A 23,253-nucleotide genomic window follows, 5' to 3' on the forward strand; every position below is an offset into this window, starting at 1 on the left:
GGTGAATGAATGGACGTTGTGTTTGCTAGCCTATCATTACTTCAACTTTACATCATCCCAGTGGTTTAGACATGAAACCAATAAAAATATAAACACAGCGCTCACCATGGTGCTGTAAAATGCCAGAATACACTGAGACCACATCAGCACAAACCACAATCATTCATTCCCATGAAACATCCGACATTCAAAACCTCCAGTCACATGGGAATTTACAGGCTAATTTTTCTGCTGCTAATTTAACAAACACAAATTTCAGTGGCAGATTAATTCAGCAACTGATCTCAAACATAAAATGCAGGAATATTTCCACACAAGGGAACAGTGATTGGTTTTGTTTAACAAACGTCTCCGGTTACTATCGTAAGCTCAGTTCCCTGAGAGGCGGGAACGAGACATTGCGTAGCTACACTGCGGGAACTCCTCCCTTCTGCGGGAACTCCTCCCAGCTTGGAACAGCTGGCCAAATGTCGCGAAGTATGCAAATACTGACAGGCTCGCGGGCAGTATAAAATGCATGGGCACGACAATTGCGTCAGAATCACGACTGAACGCTGCACAGCTGATCGAACAGTGAACACGGCGGCTAACGCAATGTCTCGTTCCCACCTCTCAGGGAACCGAGGTTACAATAGTAACCGGAGACGTTCCCTTTCGAGAGCGGTAAATTGCGTAGCTACGCTGTGGGTATTAAATCCCGCCGTGAGAGTAGTGAAGATAAGCCCGGGGAAAATGGGGCCAAGCTACACCAGCCACGGAAGAGACAGACAGTCAGCCAATAGCCGCGCCGCTAGGAGCGCTCGCATCTGATAGGCGGAACTAGACCAATGAGACATCATCCCCGACCAAACGCAATCCCTCATCATTGCATTGCATACAAACGCAATGAAAGCGAAGGCTGCACTGATCCAGGGCAGACACAACACAATAAGCACTCAAGCATGAAAGTAAACACAGTGTCAATGGCGTTAGCGGTAACAACTGTATGAAACACTAGTAGCCATATACACAGAGTAAACAGCATAGTGGTAACCACTGCATACAACTAGAACAGTTCGAATAACTGTCCACGCGTCTAGAAAATTACACTGGTCGTATTAGTTCTATGGGCGCTGTTGCCAGTTTGTAGACTGGAGTCCTGCCCCAGCCAGGCTGGCTGCCGATCGGGCACGGGACGAAGGCTAGGCAGCCGAGGACGGCGCTTTCCGTGGTCCTTGATGCTACATTCCCGGTCCCGCCCACTGCCTACGGTGAAGATCCGGCTCAGGGCGGAGCCGCAGCGGGCTGCTCAGCCGATCTTAAGCGGGACGAGGTGCCGACGAAGAGAGAGACCTCGACGAGGGCTGGAACGAGGGGAAATATTCGTAACTCATAGCCTTCGCGCTTCTGCACGTCAGAGAAATGCTCAGTAACTGACTCCACGGCATCACCAAGGAGGCCGGAGGGAGTGATTGGAGCCTTTCTTTTTTCAGCCAGATAAGCCGTGAACTCATTGCAGGCTGAGATCCGCGCCTAGAGACGAAAAGACGGGCACAGATGCACGGCGACGGTCTCCTCAACGGGGGCATGCACACAGAGCCGTGGGCTACTTCGCTCAGAGAACCTGTCAATCACAGCTGTCAATCATGACGTCACCACCACCGCATCAAATAACTAACTAAAAACAAACTTATTTTAAAAACAAACACTTGAAATTACATCAGCGTGATAAAAACTACAGTAAATGACAGAAACCATCTTTGGAAAAACGATATTTGAAGTGTAATTTAATTGTTTAGTTGGTTTCACGTGCCGCTGAATAACATGGGGAGGCGGGGTTTATGATCTATACTAGGACCGGCCACTGGGGGGCGATCGAGACGTTTTGGCTTCACTTTTCAGGGCTTGTGCAGCACGCTTGGTGGAGTCCAAGAAGGCCGCCTCAGCGTGGGTAAGCGGCGCAGTACTCGTAGGTGTGGGGCGGGTCGATGGGGCCCGCACAAATCCTGCAAAGGTTAGCCATCGGATGCGAGGAAAAAAAGGTAACTAGTCCTCAGGTGCAACTTCAACGATGACAGCGTGAAGAAAGAGATTCTGACGAAATTGTCGCGCCCATGCATTTTATACTGCCCGCGAGCCTGTCAGTTTGCATACTTCGCGACAATTGGCCAGCTGTTACAAGCTGGCGTTAGCCCATAAGATTTCAACAAAGTGGAGAAGGGAGGAGTTCCCGCAGCGTAGCTACGCAATGTAGAGTTACCGCTTACGAAAGGCAAACTCTATTTTGCCAATGAGGGATTTGGTTTCTTCTGTAATAAAATAGATTTAAAAAACAAAACAGATTCAGCTTCCAAAAAAACATCCCCAACCTGTACTTTTTCCTCTTCCTGTGGTTTTCTAAATTCAACCCCCATCACAATTTTTTTTTAAATAAATATAAATTGTAGATAATTGTCCCTTTCAGCTGCCTGTAAGATCTGATCCAGCTTTTCAAAGGGAAAAGCAGGTTTTTAAATAGGAATGCCAGCTGTTTTTACTGTGTTATCAATGACTCAGGCCATTTACACAAAAATGTATTGAGTAAAACATTGTGGGACATGCGGTCACTGAACTAATAAAGATTCAAAAGCATGTTTGTACATGGAGAAGGGTAGTATTGGAAGAAAACACCATGGCCTGATATAACCTCTCTAAAGTAAAGAGAATGTTAGCATACATTAACCTATTTTTTTATTCTGCAATCGCTGACTAAAACAACAGTCAAAAAATGTTTCCATTCTTGCATAATTTGTCATTTAATTGTATAATAATCACAAAAGTGTCATAATAGTACTACCTAAAGTTAGAGTGAAACATAAGTGATAAGAAACATGCATGAATGAGAAAGTAAAGTGTGGGACACGATGATGTTAAAGACAGGGAACTACACTAACATTTTCCACTGGTGGCACTTGCGCTACTAACTTTTTCAGTTACTAGCGCAAAACATGATTTGGTCGCACAAATTATTTATATAGTAAGCCGCTCTGGATAATAATGACCAATAGTGAAACTGTATTGCATACAGATGTGCTTTTTATTTTACTCTCCATCTTTTAAAACACATGCCTTCTTGTTTTCTTTAAAAATGGTTGGGATAGATTTACTGCAATAGAAAATACAGTAGCCTACACAATAAAGTGCTAAATTAATTTCTTTTGGATTTCACCATGCTATGGTTGGCACAGATGGGCAGACTTCTGAACTCTTAAGGAAAAGTAAAATAAATATAATATGTCATTGTGAAGCTTCAATGATTCGTGTTTGAATTGTTTTGACGCAGTTACAAATTTGGACAGTCCTGCAATTGAAGGCCCACAGAATTTACAGTAGGGCTGCACGATATTGGTAAAAAAATGACATTGCGATATTTGATTTTTCTGCGATATATATTGCGAAATAAAAACAATTTCACCAGATGACTTGAATAGCTCTACTTGGAAAGAATGAATCATTCTAGAATGACTCTTGAGTTCAGTGTTGGACAGATCAGTTGTTATTTTAACCATTCATTAAAGTGAATCGGTTCAAAGGAGTCAGTTCGCGAATCGGACGTGTCATTAACGGACCACGGCACACGTTGTGTGATTATCCAGGCAGTTTAGGACATCGCACAAGATTTGTCTCAACACAGAAAACATTTCATCACCAGATAGATTTTTTGTTTTGTTTATTGAAAGAGTGGTTTATGCCATCTGAATGTGTGGAAAGCTTTTCAGAGAAGATGAGGCAACGTTATTTTAGCACAATTCACAACCAGTGGTAGTTCAGAAAAAAAAAAACTTCGGTCTTCCGACCTTTTACCATCGTGTATTCTCAAAGATATTCAGTCAACTCAATTCATGAGCGAGGGACTCGGAGGGAGGGAGAGAGAGCGCGCGCGCGACTGGGGCTTTCACTCTCTCTGCTCGTTCTCTCAGTTAAACAAGCGCGAATCCGCGAAGCCAACTTGATGTGTTGAATGCTCAGAGCGCGTTATAAAACGTATTCTTAAAATACACATTTCTGTTTTAATAAATGCTCATAGTAAATCATAGCATATTGCCTAAAACATTAGGTAGGTACAAAAATAATCAAACGGTGATACATTTGCGACCCATTAAAAATTAGGGTCGCAATGGCATTTCAAAAGGTCGCATATGCGACCATTTTGGTCGCAGTGTAGTTCCCTGTAAAGAGTAGGCTAGGCTACGTACACAGAAAACCGCCTGTCAGCCTGCAGTCCCAAATTCTGCCCGAGTTCTCAGTCGCGGCTTATTGCGATTAAATGGTCAAATACACACAAAGTATATTTGTATGCCCTTTCTGTTAATCAAATAACAACAGAAAAAAAGAGAAATCACTCACTGCTATTAACCGAGTGACTTGTAATCTGAAATATTCAAATTCTGTACCTGAATACCTATCTGAAAAGCACTGTTTATTTGATTTTTATCTTAGTCTTATTGTTTGTGTCATGATTCTGCCCTCGTGTCCTTGATTTTCTCTAGTCTTGAGGCAGGATCATGACAGAATCATGTTTTGTGTGCAAGCACATGGTCTTGTGTTTTGAGCCATGTGCTTGTGTTGTCACGTCACCCCGCCCCCTTGTTATCCTCGTCTCGTCATTATTGTCTAGTCAGTTTCACCTGTCCTTGTCTAGTCAGCTTCACCTGTCTTTGTCATTAGTGTTCCCTTTATTATCCCCTTGTGTTTGCTGTCCTGTGCTGGTTCATTGTGATTCTTATCTGCGTGTGATACTTTGTGAGAGTCCCTGTGAGTATTTGTCAAGAGTATTGTCCCGAGAGAAATCCTGAATCTATGTTTGCTGTTTTGTTTATCGTCTAGTTATTTGTCAAGTCTCAGTCTAGTTTAGTCATTCCTGTTCCAGTCTTGTTTTGCCCCATTGTGGGTTTTGTTTTTCCTGTTTTTGTCAATAAATTAATGTTGAGTGTTATATACTGTCTGCGCTTGGGTTCATCCATTACCTTCATGACAGTTTGTAATTTGCTACTTTGTTCGTATTTTTATTAACAAAATACATTTTTGCATTAGCAAATCTTTCCATATGAAAAAACAGGATGTTATCCATATGCAAAAAAATAAAATACACAGCACCCTAAGTATACATAATGAGTAATGACCCTAACCGAGATAATAACAAACCAAGGATCTGAACATGACTACAAACAAACACTCGCACACAAAAGGGTGCAGATACAATACTACCAGGCCATGCCTTAGTGTATTCTTGCATAAGAAAGAACTAAATCATCACAAACAAACGAACATGATCAGAAGGTTTTGGGATCTGCTGACGGGAGGAGGAATCCAGCAAATGTCATCTACTCATCCTCTTTATTTCTGAATTTCTTACACTCTCAACACTGTAACATCGTTTGGTTGAAAGACACAAACACACAAATTGATTATGTTTTGAACGGCAGTGTGCCAACATTCAGCACACACTGTATGTGTAATGAAGTCTGCTATTAGTCCTTGGTTGTCACTGTTGCTAGGATACAGCAGCCTCCCACACAAATAAACTTAAGCTGCTGGAGCTCTCTCTCCCTCTCTCTCTCCCTCGGCAGTACACTGTTGAGTGATCAGTCAATCAGGGTCAAATATAAACTTACATAGAAAAGTTTAAGTGTGTATTTGAAAATGTATGCATAAAAGATTTAAAAAAAACAATTGTAACACTTTTGACAAAGGAAGAAACGTTTCTATTTAACGTATTTTAACTCAATTTGTTCAATCAAAAAATGTAGATCAAACATTACATTATTTTAGCTGATGAGTAAAATATCTGACTAAATGGCTTCATTATTTAAAAACATTTTGTAATTTTTTAATATATATATATATATATATATATATATTGTATATAGGGGTGGGTGTTACAGCTATAAATACCAACATTTTCAAACTTTCCATAATATTCAGTCAAAATACAGTATTTGCTGCATTTAAATGTATTTGCTCTCAAATTGCAATCTCAAAACTTTTTTCAGAGGAACGATCCTTTTGACCAAACAGTCATTGTTTTCTAACAGATTTAAAAGGTCTAATTTTGCATATCGATATTCACAATGATGCTTAACAGTTATTAGAGTGAAATCATTGTGAATATATTCTATAAATTCCCTAGCCCTAGATACACTCTTGATGACTTGGTAAAAAATATGATGTTTTTGTAACTTGTCACGTAATTCAAATTAATTCATCTCTAATCTCTTAACTTGATGTTTATTTGTAATGTCATACTAAATATTGTTTTATGTGTGAGTAGTTGCTTATTTTGAAATAAAGAAATATATACTGTATTTATGAGCAAATTATTTAATGTCACATGTGAATATTTACATATGATTAGCTCAATTTGTGGCATATACACTGCCATGAGCAACGATGACGCAACACAGAGCAACAAGCTGACTGTGAACTGTGAATTTGCCATGGCAAAATTAACCTCTACACTTTAAATTGTTGCTAAGAAAAGATAGGTCCTATGTTTGTGTATTAAAAAAATTAAAAAATAAATAAATTTCAGTATATTCTTCAGTCACAAATAAAAATATTTTAGTTATGGCACTGTACAAAAGCATGTCATCCACCATATACAACCCAGGCCATTAAACAAAGCTTAAAATTACCGTGGATCCACTGCGTTAAAGAAAAACATCCAAACAGTCCACATCTGGCTTACACCACATTACATAATTGGTACAGTGATCTATGAGATACAAATTCATCTCTCCATTTTAAGGACAGTTACAATAACAATGTAAATCTTACATAAGAATAGAGCTAGGGGCTGTGCTGCTTCTGTGGTCTGCTGTTTCTGGCAAGCCACACTGTTAAAGCTCATGGCTAAACCATTTCCCATTCAAGCCTCAAACCACACACACACATCAAACTATACCACTGAATGGCAAACTATCTATCAAAATTGATTCAGTAAAGTTATCAAAGGTAATTATCATGACTAAGGGTGTAGTAGACCAGGATTATTGTTAGCTAAAACCAAAACATCATAAAAAAAAAAACATTTTCATTACCTCAGATTAAATTAAATATTAACTGAAATAAAATATATATAAAAAAACGTATTTTATTTCAGCTAGTTGCTGAGGCAACATTTCTCAATTTTGTTTAGTTTAAGGGATAGTTCACCCAAAAATTAAAATTAGCCCATGATTTACTCACCCTCCTCAAGCCATCCTAGGTGTATATGACTTTCTTCTTTCAGACGAATACAATCAGTTATATTAAAAAATGTCCTGGCTCTTCCCAGCTTTATAATGGCAGTGAATGGCTGTTTCTGTTTTGAAGTCCATAAAAGTGCATCTATCCATCATAAAAGTTCTCCACACGGCTCCGGGGGGTTAATAAAGGCCTTCTGAAGCGGAGCGATGAGTTTGTATAAGAAAAATATCCATATTTAAAACTTTATAAAGTAAAATAACTAGCTTCCGGCCAAACTAACATACGGATTCCACTTAAAGCTGCTGTAGGTAACTTTTGAAAAAATGTATTTGCTAAAACTGTCATTATGTCCTGACAGTAGAATATGAGACAGATAATCTGTGTAAAAATCAAGCTCCTCTGGCTCCTCCCAGTGGTCCTATTGCCATTTGCAAGAAATACACGCTCCCGGTCAGAAACAACCAATCAGGAGGAATGTCTTAGCAGTGTCAATCACGCTCGTGTACGCGCTTATCACACCCCTCTCTTGCACAGCGCGAGCCGTCGTTCAAACTCAAGATTGCCGGCGTGCTGCAGCTGTGTTTATGACGGAGAAACAACCTAAACTGCCAATTCTCGAGTGACACCTGCTCATAAAACAAAGAGGTAAAAGGAAAAAGACTGATGACGATAAACAAGCGAAAAAGAAAGAATTACACAGAGCCCATTGACTCGGTCGAAACTCTAGCCGCATAACATGTAGATAAAATGTCACGCACTCTGCTAAGCAACAATTGAAACCTGCTAATTCACTGGCTTGTCATGTTGCTGAAATAATGTACTAGCACACCTTATCTAGCATTATATATCGCTAGAATAATTACTTGCATACTGTAATGTTAGTTAACGTTATATTAACGTTATCTTACTAGCTATTTATAACTTATAGAAAGAGTGCAACGTTATAAAGTTACATGTAGGCTATTGCAAAATACATAATGATTTGAGGACCAAGTTTGTAGTCAAAGTATGGGCAGGCCATAGTCAATGTAAAGCATATTGTTGACGTTTATTCCCGATTAGTGAATGTGCAATATAACTTTTTATCCGCTGTTATCGGTGGCCCTGTTTACTAGCCTGCGCGTTCACGACAGGCTCCGCTGTGGAGGACGAGCTGTGGAGGGAGGGCTGTAGCGCAGCAGAGAGCAAGGGGTTGGGACCTGTAAGTTGTGTTTGTTCAAATTTTCAGGCTAAGTCTTTTTGATACTCTCACATCATTTTTGTCCACATAACCAAATTATCAAGTACATAAAGACATTGCTTATACTTGATAATGGAGAACAAACCTCATTGGTTTTTGCGCGTCAAGCAAGCATGTTTGAGCTTCGATACTTTACCCTATTTGATGAGTTCTATGTATGTCGGTTGATCAATGTTTATGACAATAAAAGCATAAAATAAATCTGATTGTGTCTCTTCAGAAGACTTAAATTATAAAAGACTGATATGAATTACTTTTACAATGTCTTTATGAAGCTAACTTTTGGAAGTTTGGAAATTTTGGTAGCGTGTGCAATGTGCATACTTTCAATGGATGGACAAAATGAAGAGAAAATATTAAAAATATCTTAATTTGCAAATGAACAAACGTCTTATGGGTTTGAAACGACATGAGGGTGAGACTGATAGCCACCATTCAAAAATAGAAAACAAAAAAAACTGCCATCAAATAGGCCTAGCTGGCATTGCTAAATCTCAACATTTAATTTCAGGGATTAAATTGGAGCTTAAAGTGGATTATATTTGACATGACTACGAGTGTAACAATGTCAGGAACACTGTTCAACACAACACTGTTAAAAACATGATTTCTGATTTTTACATCAAAAATCAATTGATCAAACATCAATTGGCCACAAAGTGTGACTAATAACTAAACAAGTTCTTGTTTCATATCTGTTGTGATAAGCATTGTTCTAGTAAGGAAATTACTCTTGGTGTTCCTTAAGGAAGGTGTGCCCTCAAGCACTAGTTCCTCATTCAACCCATTAGCACATTAGCTTCTCCTTCACAGTGTCTCTCAAGTGGCTTTAATGTCAAGGATCTAAATCTGATTCTGCTGAGAAAGCATACTATGAGCCATGACTAAATACTCTGGAAAATATCAAACTCCAATTAAAAAGCAAACCCAGATGTTTGATCCTTTTCATGTGTCCTGCTGGAAACATGAGCAATGACTTCCATGTGTTCATCAAAGGAAAGTAACAAGGTGGGCAGGAACAGGATAAATGTTTAGTTTACTTCAGCCCAGCGCTTGTGCTCAACTTCCTCTAAGAGGGTTAATGGCAAACTTTCAGATTACTTATTTACAAATGGTCCATTAATACTACCTGTAGGGAATCAATAAAACGTTTATAAAAATTTTTGTCAATCAATCCTAGCTGTTTGTAGAATAAATATACAATTTACATTCAGTTGCCACAGCGCACATCCCAAAGTCAAGTGAGGTCAAAAGACATAGTGTAAACCTTTACCAAGGGGTCCATTGTGGTACTACTGGGGGTCTGCCAATTATTATATCACAAACTATTGAAAAAAAAATGTAATATAAATGAAACAAAAATAATACCCAAGCAGCCAAAGTAAAAGCTAAACTACAGCTAAATCAGTGCTGTTTTCGTATTATTTATATAATCATAATATAGTGCCTTTAAAGCAGCTTCTCAAGGCCCTTTACACAATAAAAATTACAAAGAGAGAAAAAATTAATTAAAAAAAATCATATACATTTAGGCTATATAAAATACACAGATAGAAATATAAAGCTTACAAAAAAAAAAAACACATTGGGAAAAAGCAGTTAGTTACCTAAAAAGTGAGTTTTTAGGTTGGATTTAAAAATGCTTAGATTTTGTGCATCTTTAATATATACTATTAATTCATATATATATTTATATATTTTCATTTTAGTTTAATTTGTAGTAATAGGTAAAAAAATAAGTGAAAGAAATGCTAGACACCACATAAGGATTAACAACATTTGTATGTTAAAACGATTTTTTTTTTAGCTGGTGAAATCATTTAAAATCAAAAACACTTCACAAGAGCATAAATCTCGCATACAATCAGCAACGCTACCACAGAAATTAGATTTCAGACATTCATCATTTTGCGATGACATGAAGCGGAGAATGTTAGGAGTCTTGTCCACACAGAGCTTCCCGTATAAAGTTACACCTGGTGTGTATGACTCACGAGTTGTCTGAAGCCTGCAGATCTATTAGGTTGTTTACGCTCATTCAAGTTTCAGTTTCATCAAGACATACAAACATTATGCAAAAACTTGCAATGGTTTTAACCTTTCTGACATGCAGATGATGATTAGATCATCAACAGACCCTTCCTCCTGGGCCTGCAGTATCTGACACTGAAGTGCTCAACATGTAAACCTCACTGTCTTACCTTAAACATCAAGTATTGATCTACACACATCACAGCTCAATGTTTACAGACAATACTGGAAGTTAGCATACTACTAGCCTACTGCAAGTATACAATATTTCGCGATATACAAGTAATTTAAAGCTCAGCCAAGAATATTTAAACTATATCGCGTTAATGTTTTTGTTTTAGCGTGTATATCACGAAATTACAGTCATGTGTCAATGGCTCAATCCTCGCATCATCACACAGGCTATCACGAAAACTCCAGCGCTACACATTACATTTACTGTCAAACGATGTGGCTTCTTACCCTGTTCCCTACAGCTGCGTCTAGCTTGCTTGTCGTAGCCCCTTGATTTAATGCTCCATAACTGTCCTTGATGTGGTCACCCATGTATCCAGGGATTGATTCTGGTTTTCTTTGGGACTGAAGTTTTTTTTTTTTTTTTTTTGAGGAAGTAAGATGGCCGCTGCTGGTATGTTTAGTCTGAACTCAGTGACGCAAACAGAGATGTGAGAGCCAGTCACCATCAGAGGGCGCTATTGCTATATGTTTATGAATTTATTATAATACGTTCATTTACATAATATTAGTTAAAGGTACAGTTAACCCCAAAATTATTAAACTATTTCTACAGGAAAAGTCGATATGAAAGTAGTCAAAGGTGTCATGTAGTTTTGGAACATCAAAGGCGAGTAAATGGCAGAATTGGACTATACTTGAATTACATGTTGACTACACAGAAATAATTGCAGAAATACTTTATTTAAAAATTGTAACATTTTATATGAGTGGAAATATGTGGAAATTTTCCTCCAGTCAATGCCAAAATAAAGCAAATAACTGTAATTAAATGTCTAGTTATCTACAATATACAGTATGACTACATACTACATCACAAGTAATTACAAAACTACAATTGAAAAGTTTGAATCTAACATACAAGTTATTTAAATATTCAGAAATACAATAATTCATTTATTGCTTAAACAACATTTTCAAAATAAATATAAATATAAAAACCCTTTGACAAGACACAATTACCAAACCTGAGAATACAGCGCAAAATACTTTTCTTTTCTTTCTTTTTTTTACGATCTCTACTTGCTCTTCTGAACAGGCACCACATTCATGGAATTGTGCAGAAATTCATAAAGCTGCCTGGCATTACTGCTACTACCCAATATCTCACTGAGCCTTTCCTGGCTAAATGTTATAAGATCAGCCAGGCAGGAAGCGTGCTTTATAAGGCTCTTGAAATTTTTTACATTGACTCCAGGCATACGAAGCAAGAAGTCGTAAGGTCCGGGATTGTACAGGTCTGCTGACTCCGTCACGGTCTCCGACTCCGCCGTAATGGCCTGAGCTGCAGCGGCGTCAGGCTCTGCGCGGCCGTTTTTGAGCTCCTGAAACAGCTCTGCTGTCACATAGGGAGACGGGCACCAGAGCAGCCTCAAGCGAGGGAAATGGAGGGTGAGGAGGGTCAGTTTGGAGGTGACGTCGCTGGCAGAGATCTCCTGACGAAAGTCACTGCGGGCCACAAGGGAGAAAGGCTTTGCGGGGTCAAACTCGATAAGCAGCACAGGGCGACGATAGAATCGAGACATTGAGAGGCATTGTGTGTAGAGACGCCCACTCTGCAGGGAACCAATGAGGTCACTGACACTTTTGCGCTCTACGCAGATCTCAGAAGTCAATATGTAGTCGCCGACCTCTAAGGTGACCGGTTCAATGTCGAGACCACGTCGATGCAGAAGGGAAGGGAGCTCACTGCGGAACTCTCTCATGTCAACTATGATTCGATGAGGCTCTTTAATCTCTTCACGACCCCCTAATTAAAGAAAAAAAATGTTTGCAAAAGGTATTCAACTTCAAGCATGCACAATTGTTATTCTAGCAGGAACCAATAATCTGATAATAACAGTAATGTTATGGCCCATAACCGATAAATGGTTGAGATTACAATTCTATTACAATTCTCTTCTAGACTATTTTGTCTAAATTAAAGGGGTCATGAATGGCATTTTTAAAAAATTATTTTATAATGTTTCCTGAGGTGCACTTATAATGTTAGTATGATTTTTACATAAAAAATGGTCATAATTTAGAAATAAAAGGCAATTTTCAACCCTGATTTTAACGTTCTGTTGAAAGGGGCGTGTCTGCTGTGAGATGTAAACGCCCACTGCTGTGATTGGCTAACATCTTTGCATATGAAATAAGAATTACATGTGGAACTATCTCGAAAACTTTTAGCACGTTTTTACTATTACAGCTGTCAGGATTAACTAATCTTGAAAAGTGTTGTTGGATTTTGGCCCTATCACGAATGCTTTCATCATAATTAACAGTGCAAACTTAATGCAAATAAGACTCATTGTGCCGTGTAGACGGTGGCATTGATTATAACGGGAGTTTTGGCGAGAGTCCAGAATTCAGTCACTAATAAACTCGTGCTGTGTGATTGACAGCTCCAGCGATTATAAAGTCGGTTTTTCAATGCACTATTACGTTATAATGTGACAAAATCCGAAACGAGTTGGTTTTGGAGCTTGGTTTCAATAAAAGCGTTTTTTGGACTAACAAGGAAGTTTTGGGTTCTGAAACTTACAGGATGTTTTTATAGTACAATGACTCTTGCATGTCAAAAGATCCAGGAAAAAATTCATGACCCCTTTCAATTCTAAATAAAATTAAAAAGATTCTACAAATGAACTTAGGCATCACAACATTATGTATAGTGTAATGTATTGTGTGAATATTTCAGGTTGAATGGTGGAGGTTTACCTGCTTTGCGGGTGTTGGTGGCGGCACTGGCGGGTTCCTGACTGCGGACAAGATCTAGATTGGTGTCCTCTCTACCTTCTCTCTCTTCTGGCACAACCATACTGGCTTTTTCCCTATTTTAAAGAGAAAAAAACAGATTTTAAAATGAGTGGTGTCACAAAAAATACGAATGGCATTGAACTCTCAATTTCTCAGAAAACAGGATATATTCAGCTAACCTTATGAGGTGCTCAAATGCTTGTTTTTCTTTGCTCAAGACTGTAAGATATCTCTGTTCTTCTGTCGAGCCTCCATATATAAGAAAATACACACTAACAGGAAAAAAAGAATTCAAGTTAAATATTTATTTATATTTATAGTACATATTTTTATATTATTGATTTATATAAATAAATCAGTTAAATTGTTAATATTTATAAATATAAATTTATAAATTCAAAAGTTTGGGGAAAGTTCAAAAGTTTGGGGAAAGTTTTTTTTTTTTTTGTAAGAAATGAATACTTTTATTCATTTATATTCCTCAATGCATTAAATTGATCAAAAGTGACAAGACATTTATGATGTTGCAGAATATTGATTTGCTCCATGCCAATATACACACCGGAGAGGTTTTCCTGGCCTGCAAGCTTTATAAATCTCCAGTTGCCGCACAAAACTGAGTTCAGCATCATACAAAACAACAAACATGGGGTCAACCTCATGCAACACCCGCGTCAAACTGTAGGGGTCGCTGCAACCCTTCAGTGGGTGAATGACGGTCAGAGGCTCTTTAAGAATTCCATAGTAGTCATCCGAAGAGAGATCGAGTAGAATCTCTTCTTCTTCCTCTTCCTCCTCCACCAGTTCTCCTTCATCTTCACTGTTCCCAATCAGGTCCTTTTCAGCTCTAGCCTCCTGCCCTCCCATCTGAGAGACTCTTGATGGTCTCTCGATCTTTGTTGGTCTCTTTGAGTTGGCTCTGGGTTTTTTCAGCCGCCCATTCTTCCCCTTGCTCTTAGCACAGTCCTTCTTGGGCCAGCCTTTGTCAAGCTTCAATAGATCAGGATGAGGATCTTCTTTCCCAATGGTGCGTGAGTAAAGGCGATTCAGTAGGTGTTCTGCTCCTTTTTGGATATATTCCTTCAGCTGAGCGCATGTTCGGTCATCACTGGCACATATCAACACACGGCCTGATGTACAGAGAACAAATTTGACTTAGGCCCTGCTTACACCTGGTATTAAGATGCAATTTGGTCGATCGGATCACAAGGAGATGAGGGGGACACATTCCTAATTACACCTGATGTCTCTTTTGTCCACTTTCAACCACTTCTGTCCTGATTTCTTTGAGGGGAGAGTCTATGTAAATGTATGTAGAAAAACATATGGAGAGCATCAGCTTTCGTTTCTGCCCTGAAAGCCGCAAGACCACACCGAACTCTGTGAGTGCGTGTTAGAAATCAGGAATGGTGAGAGAACATTGTGCTTGGTATGTTTTTTGTCCAAAGTTTAAATCCCGTCTGGATTGCACGCTTCCCATAATGTTTACGCATTAGGTCAGAAGGCGGAGAGCAGATGGCCTTTTGTTGCTGTTCGAACGCATTCGACCACGAGCGTCTACAATATGAAAGCAATCCGGTCGAAATCCTCTGGGAGTGGTTGAAAGTGGACAAGCTCAAAACGCTTCAGACCCCGTTTACACTGGATCCAAAATGCATTTTAATAGCAGGTGTAAACAAGGCCTTGATGCTTTGCATACGAATGCTAGTCATGAAACGTTAAATGATTATACCTGGTTCACGCTCAGAGCTGCTGTTTTCTTTCTCAATCTCCTGTAGCACCTCTGTTAGCGCTTCCCACTTTGGATTTCTCTCAAGGACAAGCTCTTTTTTTGGAGGGGCTAGTTTTATACACAAATAGAAAAGAAGATACAAGCATGCGTGTTTAAAAATGGAAATATGTAAACATCTTTTAAAAGAAACATACATCAAACATGTTGTACCTAGTGCACTTAGTTTCTGGTCAGTCTCTCCAACTTTCAGTTTCTTCTTTGACTCCTGAATGCGATACACACGGCTGTGAGCATTTACAAACATTGATGTGCTTGAGTCAAGGAATAACCAACCTGATTCAGAATAGAACAAAAAGAATCAGGTGACTTTACGGACTATGATTTGCTCCATGTCCGAAGAGTTCAAATAGAGCAACAAATCAGCTGACTGTACCTGAATTACTACCAAAGCTTTTCTGGCTGGTTCTCAAAGACTCCAGCAGATTGAGGAAGGTGACACAGTCATACTGAGTGAGGTAGAGAAGAAGAGTTCTTAAAATCTTCATGTCCTGAACGAGAGACTTGGTCCTGGACCCAAGCTGATGCCACAGTGGGTCAAGGTAATGACGAATTGTCTACATATGGAAAAACATGATTATTGTCATTTAGAATATTTATGTATAATCATTATTAATATCCAAAGTCATAATTTAAGATGTAAGATCTAAAAGGTATAGAGTCAAAAATGTAAAAATGAAACAAAAACAAAAAAATTGTGAATATGAGGATTTCTCACTTTCTCAAAGGAAGTGCCCAGGCTGTTCTCCAGAGAGAGGTCTTCTGCTTCCAGAGTGGGATTGTAGCGCTTCAGCTCTTTCAAGCAGGCATTCATGATGTCCAAAATAGAGCTCTGAATGGCTCTCATCGCTGGAGTCAAAGACACATGCAGCTCCACCACATCCGGCTTGTGTTTGTCTAGCGTTGTGTTTACTGATGCTTGGAATCTAGCAAATAAAATCATGTTGCAAATACATAAGATTTAGAAAACATTCACTTCCAAAAATCATACATACTCAGAGTACTATCTATGAAAAACAAAAAATAAAGCCACCATACCTTGGCCAAAGAAAAAGCTTCTTCACAAACAGGTTTCTCATGACTCGCTCGACTTTACAGAAGCCAGAAGAGAAGGATGTGGCCTTGTCCGTAAAGGCCTTGATGAACCCAGTCTTGTTTTTCTGCCGATAAAGTCTTAGAATGAAAGCCTCCTGACAAGACTCAATGATCTTATGTGCGCGATACACCAAGATTCCTGTGCAAATACACAATAATATTATCATTCAGTCCAGAAACACAACTTCTTTATAATTCAAATGTAATGGAAAAACAGCTTCATCTTCCCAACAACCTTCCTCTGACCTGTTATGAGGTGAGAAGGAATTCTGTCCGTAAGGAAGTCCACAACTAGGATGCGGCTGGTCACAAAGAGAACTCCTCCTTTAGTGTATACATTATATCTGTCAGCGCTCTGCACATCACTGGTCACAGTCTGGGGAAGATGGCTCACTCCTTCAGCACGGAGCTGCTCTGTAAAATACTCCTTCAACAGGCATGCACATTCATGCATTCATCATTATTATTGAATCACTTTGACCCTATATAGCCTACTGTATCATATTTACAGCCCGAGCACCGATGCTGTGAACATAGTAAAAGTTTTTTATATTAAAAAAATATATTTTGTCTAAAGGTTCTACAAACTGTCATTTCATATGTCAGAGTTAAGTAATGGGTAAAGTACAACAATGCAGTGCATATAATGAAAATGATTAGTGTATATTGTAGACGCTGTAACTTATCTAATCTTTAATTCAATACAAGCATTTTCTGTATGAAGAGATACTTAATTTGCTTATGGCTTCCTGTTTGAGTTTTTTTAAACTCCTAAAGTACTGTTATGTATGCAAGCCTATTATTTCCACATAAAAAAAATCATGATTTGATAAATCATAATTATGACATAAAAAGTCACAATTGTGAGATAAATAGTTGAAATTATGAGGGGGGACTCAAATTTATTGATACTAAGTCATAATTATGAATTAAAATTGTTACATAAAAAGGCAAAATTATGAGATAAAGTAAAGATTGACATAAAAAGTCAAATATGGGACAATTGGCCACCTTATGACATAAATTATGACATAAACCAAGTCAATATGAGATAAAAGTAGAATTTCTGAGATAAAACAAACATCATAATCTGACATAAAAGTTCTAATTATGACATAAGTCACAACTATGCCATTTTATGTCATACTTACGATTTACCAAGCATGGCTTGTTTTCTTATTTCTTATGTTTATTTTAAATATTCTCAATTCAATTTAACCCTATAAAGCCTACTGTATCATATTTAGGCCTGAGCAGATGCTGTGAATATATTATTCAAACTTTTTTTAAGATTAAAAAAAAAATTTCCAAAGATTCTACAAACTGTAATTTCATGTCAGGGTTAAGTAATGTGTAAGTAGCCTACAACAATGCAGTGCATATAATGAAAATGATTATAGCGTGTATATTGTAGACTTTTCTAACCCTTCATTCAATACAAACACTTTTATGACCTTTTAGCTTTTTTACAGGTCACTTCTGAAGATATAAAACTGCATGCATATTATAAAAGAATTAGCTAAATGTAAAATACGTATACATATCGCACTGCTAGCTGTCACTTCTTGATTTGCCATGTGAATAAACTCTATCCTCTCTTTCTGTAGATCAATAGAAGTATAACTAAATTAATCGATAAAGCGGCCTGTCGCACCTGTTCGGGAGTGGTTGTGTTTAATAAGAGCACTAGACTGCCCTCCTCTGAATACACCCTCATGAAGTGTAAGAGGATGCGGTCGATACCGAGTCCCTCAGCTGTGACCAGCAGCCCGTCTGTGCTGAACACACTCACAAACATCTCCGTCTCATACTCCAGCAGCGGACTCGACATCTTTTTAAAACAATGATCTAGAGTTCAAGTACGGAAATAACGTTACTGATTCTGTGTCTGGTATGCTGGATGACATGGATGCATGACGTTACTGCAGTTCATCATCTAACGTTAACGTTACTCCATTTTAAAAGGACGAGCCGAGGAATAAACCTATTATTTACTGCTTATATTCTGCCGGTAGTGCGCACAAAAAGAAATGCGCAAAACGTATTTTGGTTACATTATTTAATATTACTTTACATTACACAAGTTTGTCTCGTCCTCGATACGGTCAGAGAATGTTTCAAAATAAAGCGTATTGTGTCACGTGATGTCGCGCTGTTTAGAATGTGATTTTATAGTAGCGCCATCTGCTGCACTGGAGGTAAAAACACAAAAACCCAATAAGGATTTTTTTTAGCAGTAATTTCTTGCGTTTCGTGCACAGTTGTTCAAAAAGTTTAATCTGGATCATGTTCTGCTATCCAGGACCAGGTTATCCATCTTACTTTTGTGCCAATTTTTCAAAGCAAAATAGAAAGAGGAACACTCTTGTTAAGATATGGCCTACACTTTTTCAGATTACCAAATTTACCAGTGGGTTTCCATTTGCATTTTCGATTTCTTTTAAACAATCAGACCCTTACGGAGCCACTAAAAGGACATAGCAGAAAATGATATATTTTAATCTCAAAAGTTTTGCATTCCCACAATAAACGTTCATTTGCAAAGAACTCATATTTTGAGAGTGAATGCAAAGTTTCTTGGGGGAACGCAAAACATTTGCAAGAGAGCACAAAAGCAATTTTCCCTTGAACGCAAAAGCATTCAAATTAATTTTCCCTCCCATTTCATATTCTTCCTCCCACCACCATGTCCCTTCAGAGTTTCATATGACCCGCAACAAAAACAAACAAACAAAGGCTATTCAATAAGGGACGCAATTGCTAGAAACTACTTTCGACAGGATCATATCTGATGATTGTGCTAATGTAGTTTATATTGCCTATAGAATACATGATTATTAATTATTAAATTATCAATTAATGATTAAAAACCCTTAAAATTAAATATTTTTTTTGTTTGATATAACTGCCTGTTTGGGTATGGAGCCAAAATCTCTTTTTCAGTTTACTGTACTGAAAGGCTTAGCCTAATGTCTACTTCTACATTATTACTTTAACAGTTAAACTAATCAAAATAAAAAAAATACATATTTTAAAATATACATATTCTTATGTATGAATGAAAAAAATGTACATAATTATAAGGTAAAAGTAATAGATAAAATCATAATCTGACATAAAAGTTTACGTAAGACATAAGTCATAACTATGACATTTTTATTATAACTATGACTTTTTATTGCATACTTATGATTTACCAAGCATGATTTTTTTCCCTATTTATTATGTTTATTTTAAATATTCTCCATTCACCCCACCAACTCTCCGGATTATAGTAAGCATTTATTGTATGTCTCAGTACAGGTCAGACTCTATGTCTCATATGTCCCAATTTCCCAAAGCTGTAAAATATTCTATTCTATTCTATTCTATTCTATTCTATTCTATTCTATTCTATTCTATTATGTTCTGTTCTGTTCTGTTCTGTTCTATTCTATTCTATTCTATTCTATTATATCCTATTCTATTCTATTCTATTCTATTCTATTCTATTCTATTCCCTGCAAATATTTGAGAAGGCTGCAGAAATCATGATGAATCACTATGAGTGTGTGCATTGCTACTTAATGGCCTTGAGAGAGCAGTAGAGTGCTGCTGAAAGAGTGTTTATCACAGTTTAAGTGGGGCATGCTTAAAAAATAAATAGGAAAGGGATTTAAAGAGCTATTATGAAGAGTATAGCATGTACCAGGATGTTTTTATAATTATTTTTTTTTCATTCAGAGAAAATAAAGAGAAAATCCTTTTCACATTGCTATTAAGTCAACATAATTACTCAATAATATGCTGTAGCAAATACAGAAAATCTATGCAAACAGATGAATTAGTAAGAAACTCTCCATAGTTGGACTCCATGTATTTATCCATGCAAATGTAAAGGTGTTGACATTCAGCTTTCAATATTGATATATTGTCAAGATAGAAAGTGAAGTGAAAATAAACTGCATCTCTCAAGGTTACTCAAGTAATCTTGAGTGCATTCTTCTGTCAGCCTGACACTTTCATTATTTATTTTGCATATTTGCTGTTTGTTAAAGATGAATAGAAAGGGGGGAAACATGTACAGATTGTGTCTAAGGAAGCCCTCATCTCATCAAGTGCTCTGGTTTCTTGTTTGAAATGAAGTAACCTCAAATAACATGAAAGAGCACCACTGGTCTATTTTTTTGTATCTGGATGTTCTGAAGGGCAGAAAGCAAAAAATAAGAGTCCCGCTTTTCAAAGAGCTTGTTTTTATTTTTTGAGGTCACTGACTAAGCACTCGAGGAGAGGAAGCCCTAATATAATGCTGGAAGTGAAAGTAAGCCAGGATGAACCGTTTATTCCACCTGGTTCAAAGTTTAATATGAGCCATTCTCAAACATCACCATGTTAGAATGATATGAGGTGGAGAGGAGAGAGAGGAAGCAAACAAACAATCAGTAGCATTGCGGTGACTGACTGGCAGGAAAAGACGGCGGCTCAGAGAGCAGGTGGATTTTATCAGTCTTTTCAAAGGGTGACATGAGGTGCGCTGCTCTTAAACAGAGTAATGTCAATGACTCATTAAAAACAAGTCCAAATGTTCCACTCACTGTAAACAGGGTTCCTGCTCTGCCGCTTTAACCCTGTAAAGCCTGACGTATGAAATAACAGAACAATCTTTTGAAATGAAACAATGCATTGAATCTTTAGTAAAAGTCTGCTTATGTGATTTTTTTAAATAGTATCATATTTGATACACCAGGCGTTTATGGCTCATTATGATATAGGAGAATATGATTTTGTTTGTATCATATTTGATACTCACATTTTAATATGATTAAAAAAGATGTATGGATAAAGTAAACCTACAGCTGTTGCCAAAAGTATTGGCAGTGACATTTTGTCTTTCGCAAAGTTTGCTGCTTCAGTGTAGATTATTTTTTCACATGTTTCTATGGTATACTGGAAAACAATGATAAGCATTTCATAAGTTTTAAAGGCTTTTATTGGAAAAACATTCAATAAATGGAGTCTATATTTACAGTGTTGACCTTTTGTCTTCATAACCTCTGCAATTCGCTCTGGTATGCTGGATATCTGCTTCTGGGCCAAATCCATTCCTGACTGATGGCAATCCATTCTTGCCTTATTAGTCCTCGGAATCGATCACCATTTTTTGGGGTCTTTGCTTGTCCACTCGCCTTTTTAAGGACTGACTACAGGTTCTCTATGAGTTTAAAATCCGGGGTGTTGCCTGGCCACAGATCCAAAATTTTATAATGATCTCTAAGCCACTTCATTATCACTCTAGCCTCATCATGCTGGAAGATGCACGTATCATCACCAAAAGGCTTCTGGATCGTTGTGAGAAGTTGCTCTTGCAGGACGTTTTGATACCAGTCTTTATTCATGGCGGTGTTTTTGGGCAGAATTGTAAGAGAGCCTCCCTCGGATGAAAAGCAACCACACATGGATGGTCTCAGGATGCTTCACTGTTGGCACGACACAGGACTCATAGTAGCGTTCACCCTTCCTTCTCCGGACAATAAATTCTTTCATGTGTCACAAAAAAATCAGGCTTCATCAGAAAAAATAACTTTGCACCAGACCAGTCTTCTGCTGTCCAATCCTTATACATCCTGCAGAATTTCAGTCTGTCCCTGATGTTTTTCTTGGAGAGAAGTGGCTTTTTTGCTGCCCTTCTTGACATACAGTAAAAGCAAAAGCTCTTCTTCCCTCCATTTATAGCAACCATTCTGTTCTTGTAATCCAGTCAGAACGATAGAGCAATTTCTCCTGACCAGTACTTGTTCATAGTTTACTATATGCTGATGATATGATTAGTGAAATGATGTTAGCTGGTCATTTTGTACCAGGGTAAATTTGGGTTTTTGTGATAAAGTTGCCAATGAAGCTTTTTGCAATTATTTAAAATTGCACTCTGCACACTAATCTAGAAACAATTTGACATCTGTATATTGCTTCAATCCAGTAAATTTTCGTTTTAAAATACTTCAATATAAAAGTTGTTCCTACATTTACTTCATAAAAATCAGATTTCACAGCGAAAAGACACATGTTCCATGACCCAACAGAGGATGGATTCAGAATTATACTAAAAGGCTTTTGGCTTGCTAAAAAAGTATAAACTATCAGTCAGACAAAAGAAGGCATGCAGTAGATTATGGACTGCAGGTTTTTCAGCAAAGTTTTTATCATGTTGATAATTTAGAGACCTTGGATATTTGCGTATCAAAGGCTTATAGGGTTAAAGGGATAGTTCACCCAAAAAACAACATTTTTTCATCATTTACTCATGTCGTTTCAAACTTGTATGACTTTCTTTCTTCTGTGGAACATAAAAGAAGATTAAACCTACTGAAGAGGTTATTGTCCATACAAGATGTCAATGGGGTCCAAAATAACATTGAATCCCTATTGATATTTTCCACTGAAAAAAGAAGTCATACAGGTTTGGAATGATATGAGGGTGAGTAAATGATGACAGAATATATTTTTTTACAGTGAACTTTCTCTTTAAATGTTTGGAGAGTGGGGTTTGAGAGAGACTGAGAGTCAGTTGAAAGGATCTATCAACTTTGAGACAGAGTCTACCACAAACTGGATTAAAGTCACCAAGGTGCATGAATAACACTGCGGTATATTTGGTTTGCACATTACCAAATGAAGTTACAGTGAGAACAGTGCGATCCTGATGAAGTAAACTCCAAAACAACTGAGGGAAAATTCTCATGGGAATTTAAGCCTTCTAACAAAATACACTGGCTAGTTACATGATAAATGATCTATCAGTAATACAGAGTGTTTTGGGGAAAATCTCTCACATTCAAAATGCACTGCTGTGAGTCACTAATAGAGATAGTGCATTTCAGTAGAACAAATAAAAACTAAGTTTGTGGTTGAAAGTGGAAACACATTTCATATTTCT

At 37.6% G+C, this 23,253-nt stretch overlaps 2 protein-coding genes across 2 annotated transcripts in view; both read right to left on the reverse strand.

Annotated features, from left to right (window-relative positions):
• mrtfba (myocardin related transcription factor Ba) overlaps positions 1 to 11,115 on the reverse strand; it is a 33,892-nt gene extending 22,777 nt beyond the window's left edge. The window contains exon 1 of the mRNA XM_056255414.1: positions 10,940 to 11,115. The gene's annotated coding sequence lies outside the window, so the exon portion shown is untranslated. The remainder of the gene's footprint in view (positions 1 to 10,939) is intronic.
• Positions 11,116 to 11,362: 247 nt separating this feature from the next.
• Positions 11,363 to 18,195, reverse strand: ercc4 (excision repair cross-complementation group 4). Its single transcript, XM_056255415.1, has 11 exons — positions 17,995 to 18,195; positions 16,587 to 16,767; positions 16,284 to 16,479; positions 15,964 to 16,171; positions 15,622 to 15,802; positions 15,399 to 15,521; positions 15,189 to 15,296; positions 14,019 to 14,586; positions 13,636 to 13,728; positions 13,418 to 13,530; positions 11,363 to 12,461 (listed from the first exon to the last, which is right to left on the reverse strand). Exons 1-11 carry the CDS (start codon positions 18,169 to 18,171, stop codon positions 11,731 to 11,733), a joined length of 2,679 nt encoding a protein of 892 aa, XP_056111390.1. The 5' UTR covers positions 18,172 to 18,195; the 3' UTR covers positions 11,363 to 11,730.
• Between the last annotated feature and the right edge of the window lie 5,058 nt (positions 18,196 to 23,253).

This window comes from Rhinichthys klamathensis, unplaced genomic scaffold (assembly GCF_029890125.1).
Source record: "Rhinichthys klamathensis goyatoka isolate OS25496 unplaced genomic scaffold, OSU_Roscu_1.1 h1tg000121l_1, whole genome shotgun sequence".
Lineage (NCBI taxonomy): Eukaryota > Metazoa > Chordata > Actinopteri > Cypriniformes > Leuciscidae > Rhinichthys > Rhinichthys klamathensis.

Excerpts from the sequence above, each read along its gene's own strand:
- ercc4 (XM_056255415.1), bottom strand. The coding sequence starts at position 18,171 with ATGTCGAGTCCGCTGCTGGAGTATGAGACGGAGATGTTTGTGAGTGTG. Across the intron at positions 13,531-13,635 it reads GCATTTGAGCACCTCATAAG|GGAAAAAGCCAGTATGGTTG; the intron begins GTTAGCTGAATA and ends TCTTTAAAATAG. Across the intron at positions 12,462-13,417 it reads CACCAACACCCGCAAAGCAG|GGGGTCGTGAAGAGATTAAA; the intron begins GTAAACCTCCAC and ends TTCTTTAATTAG.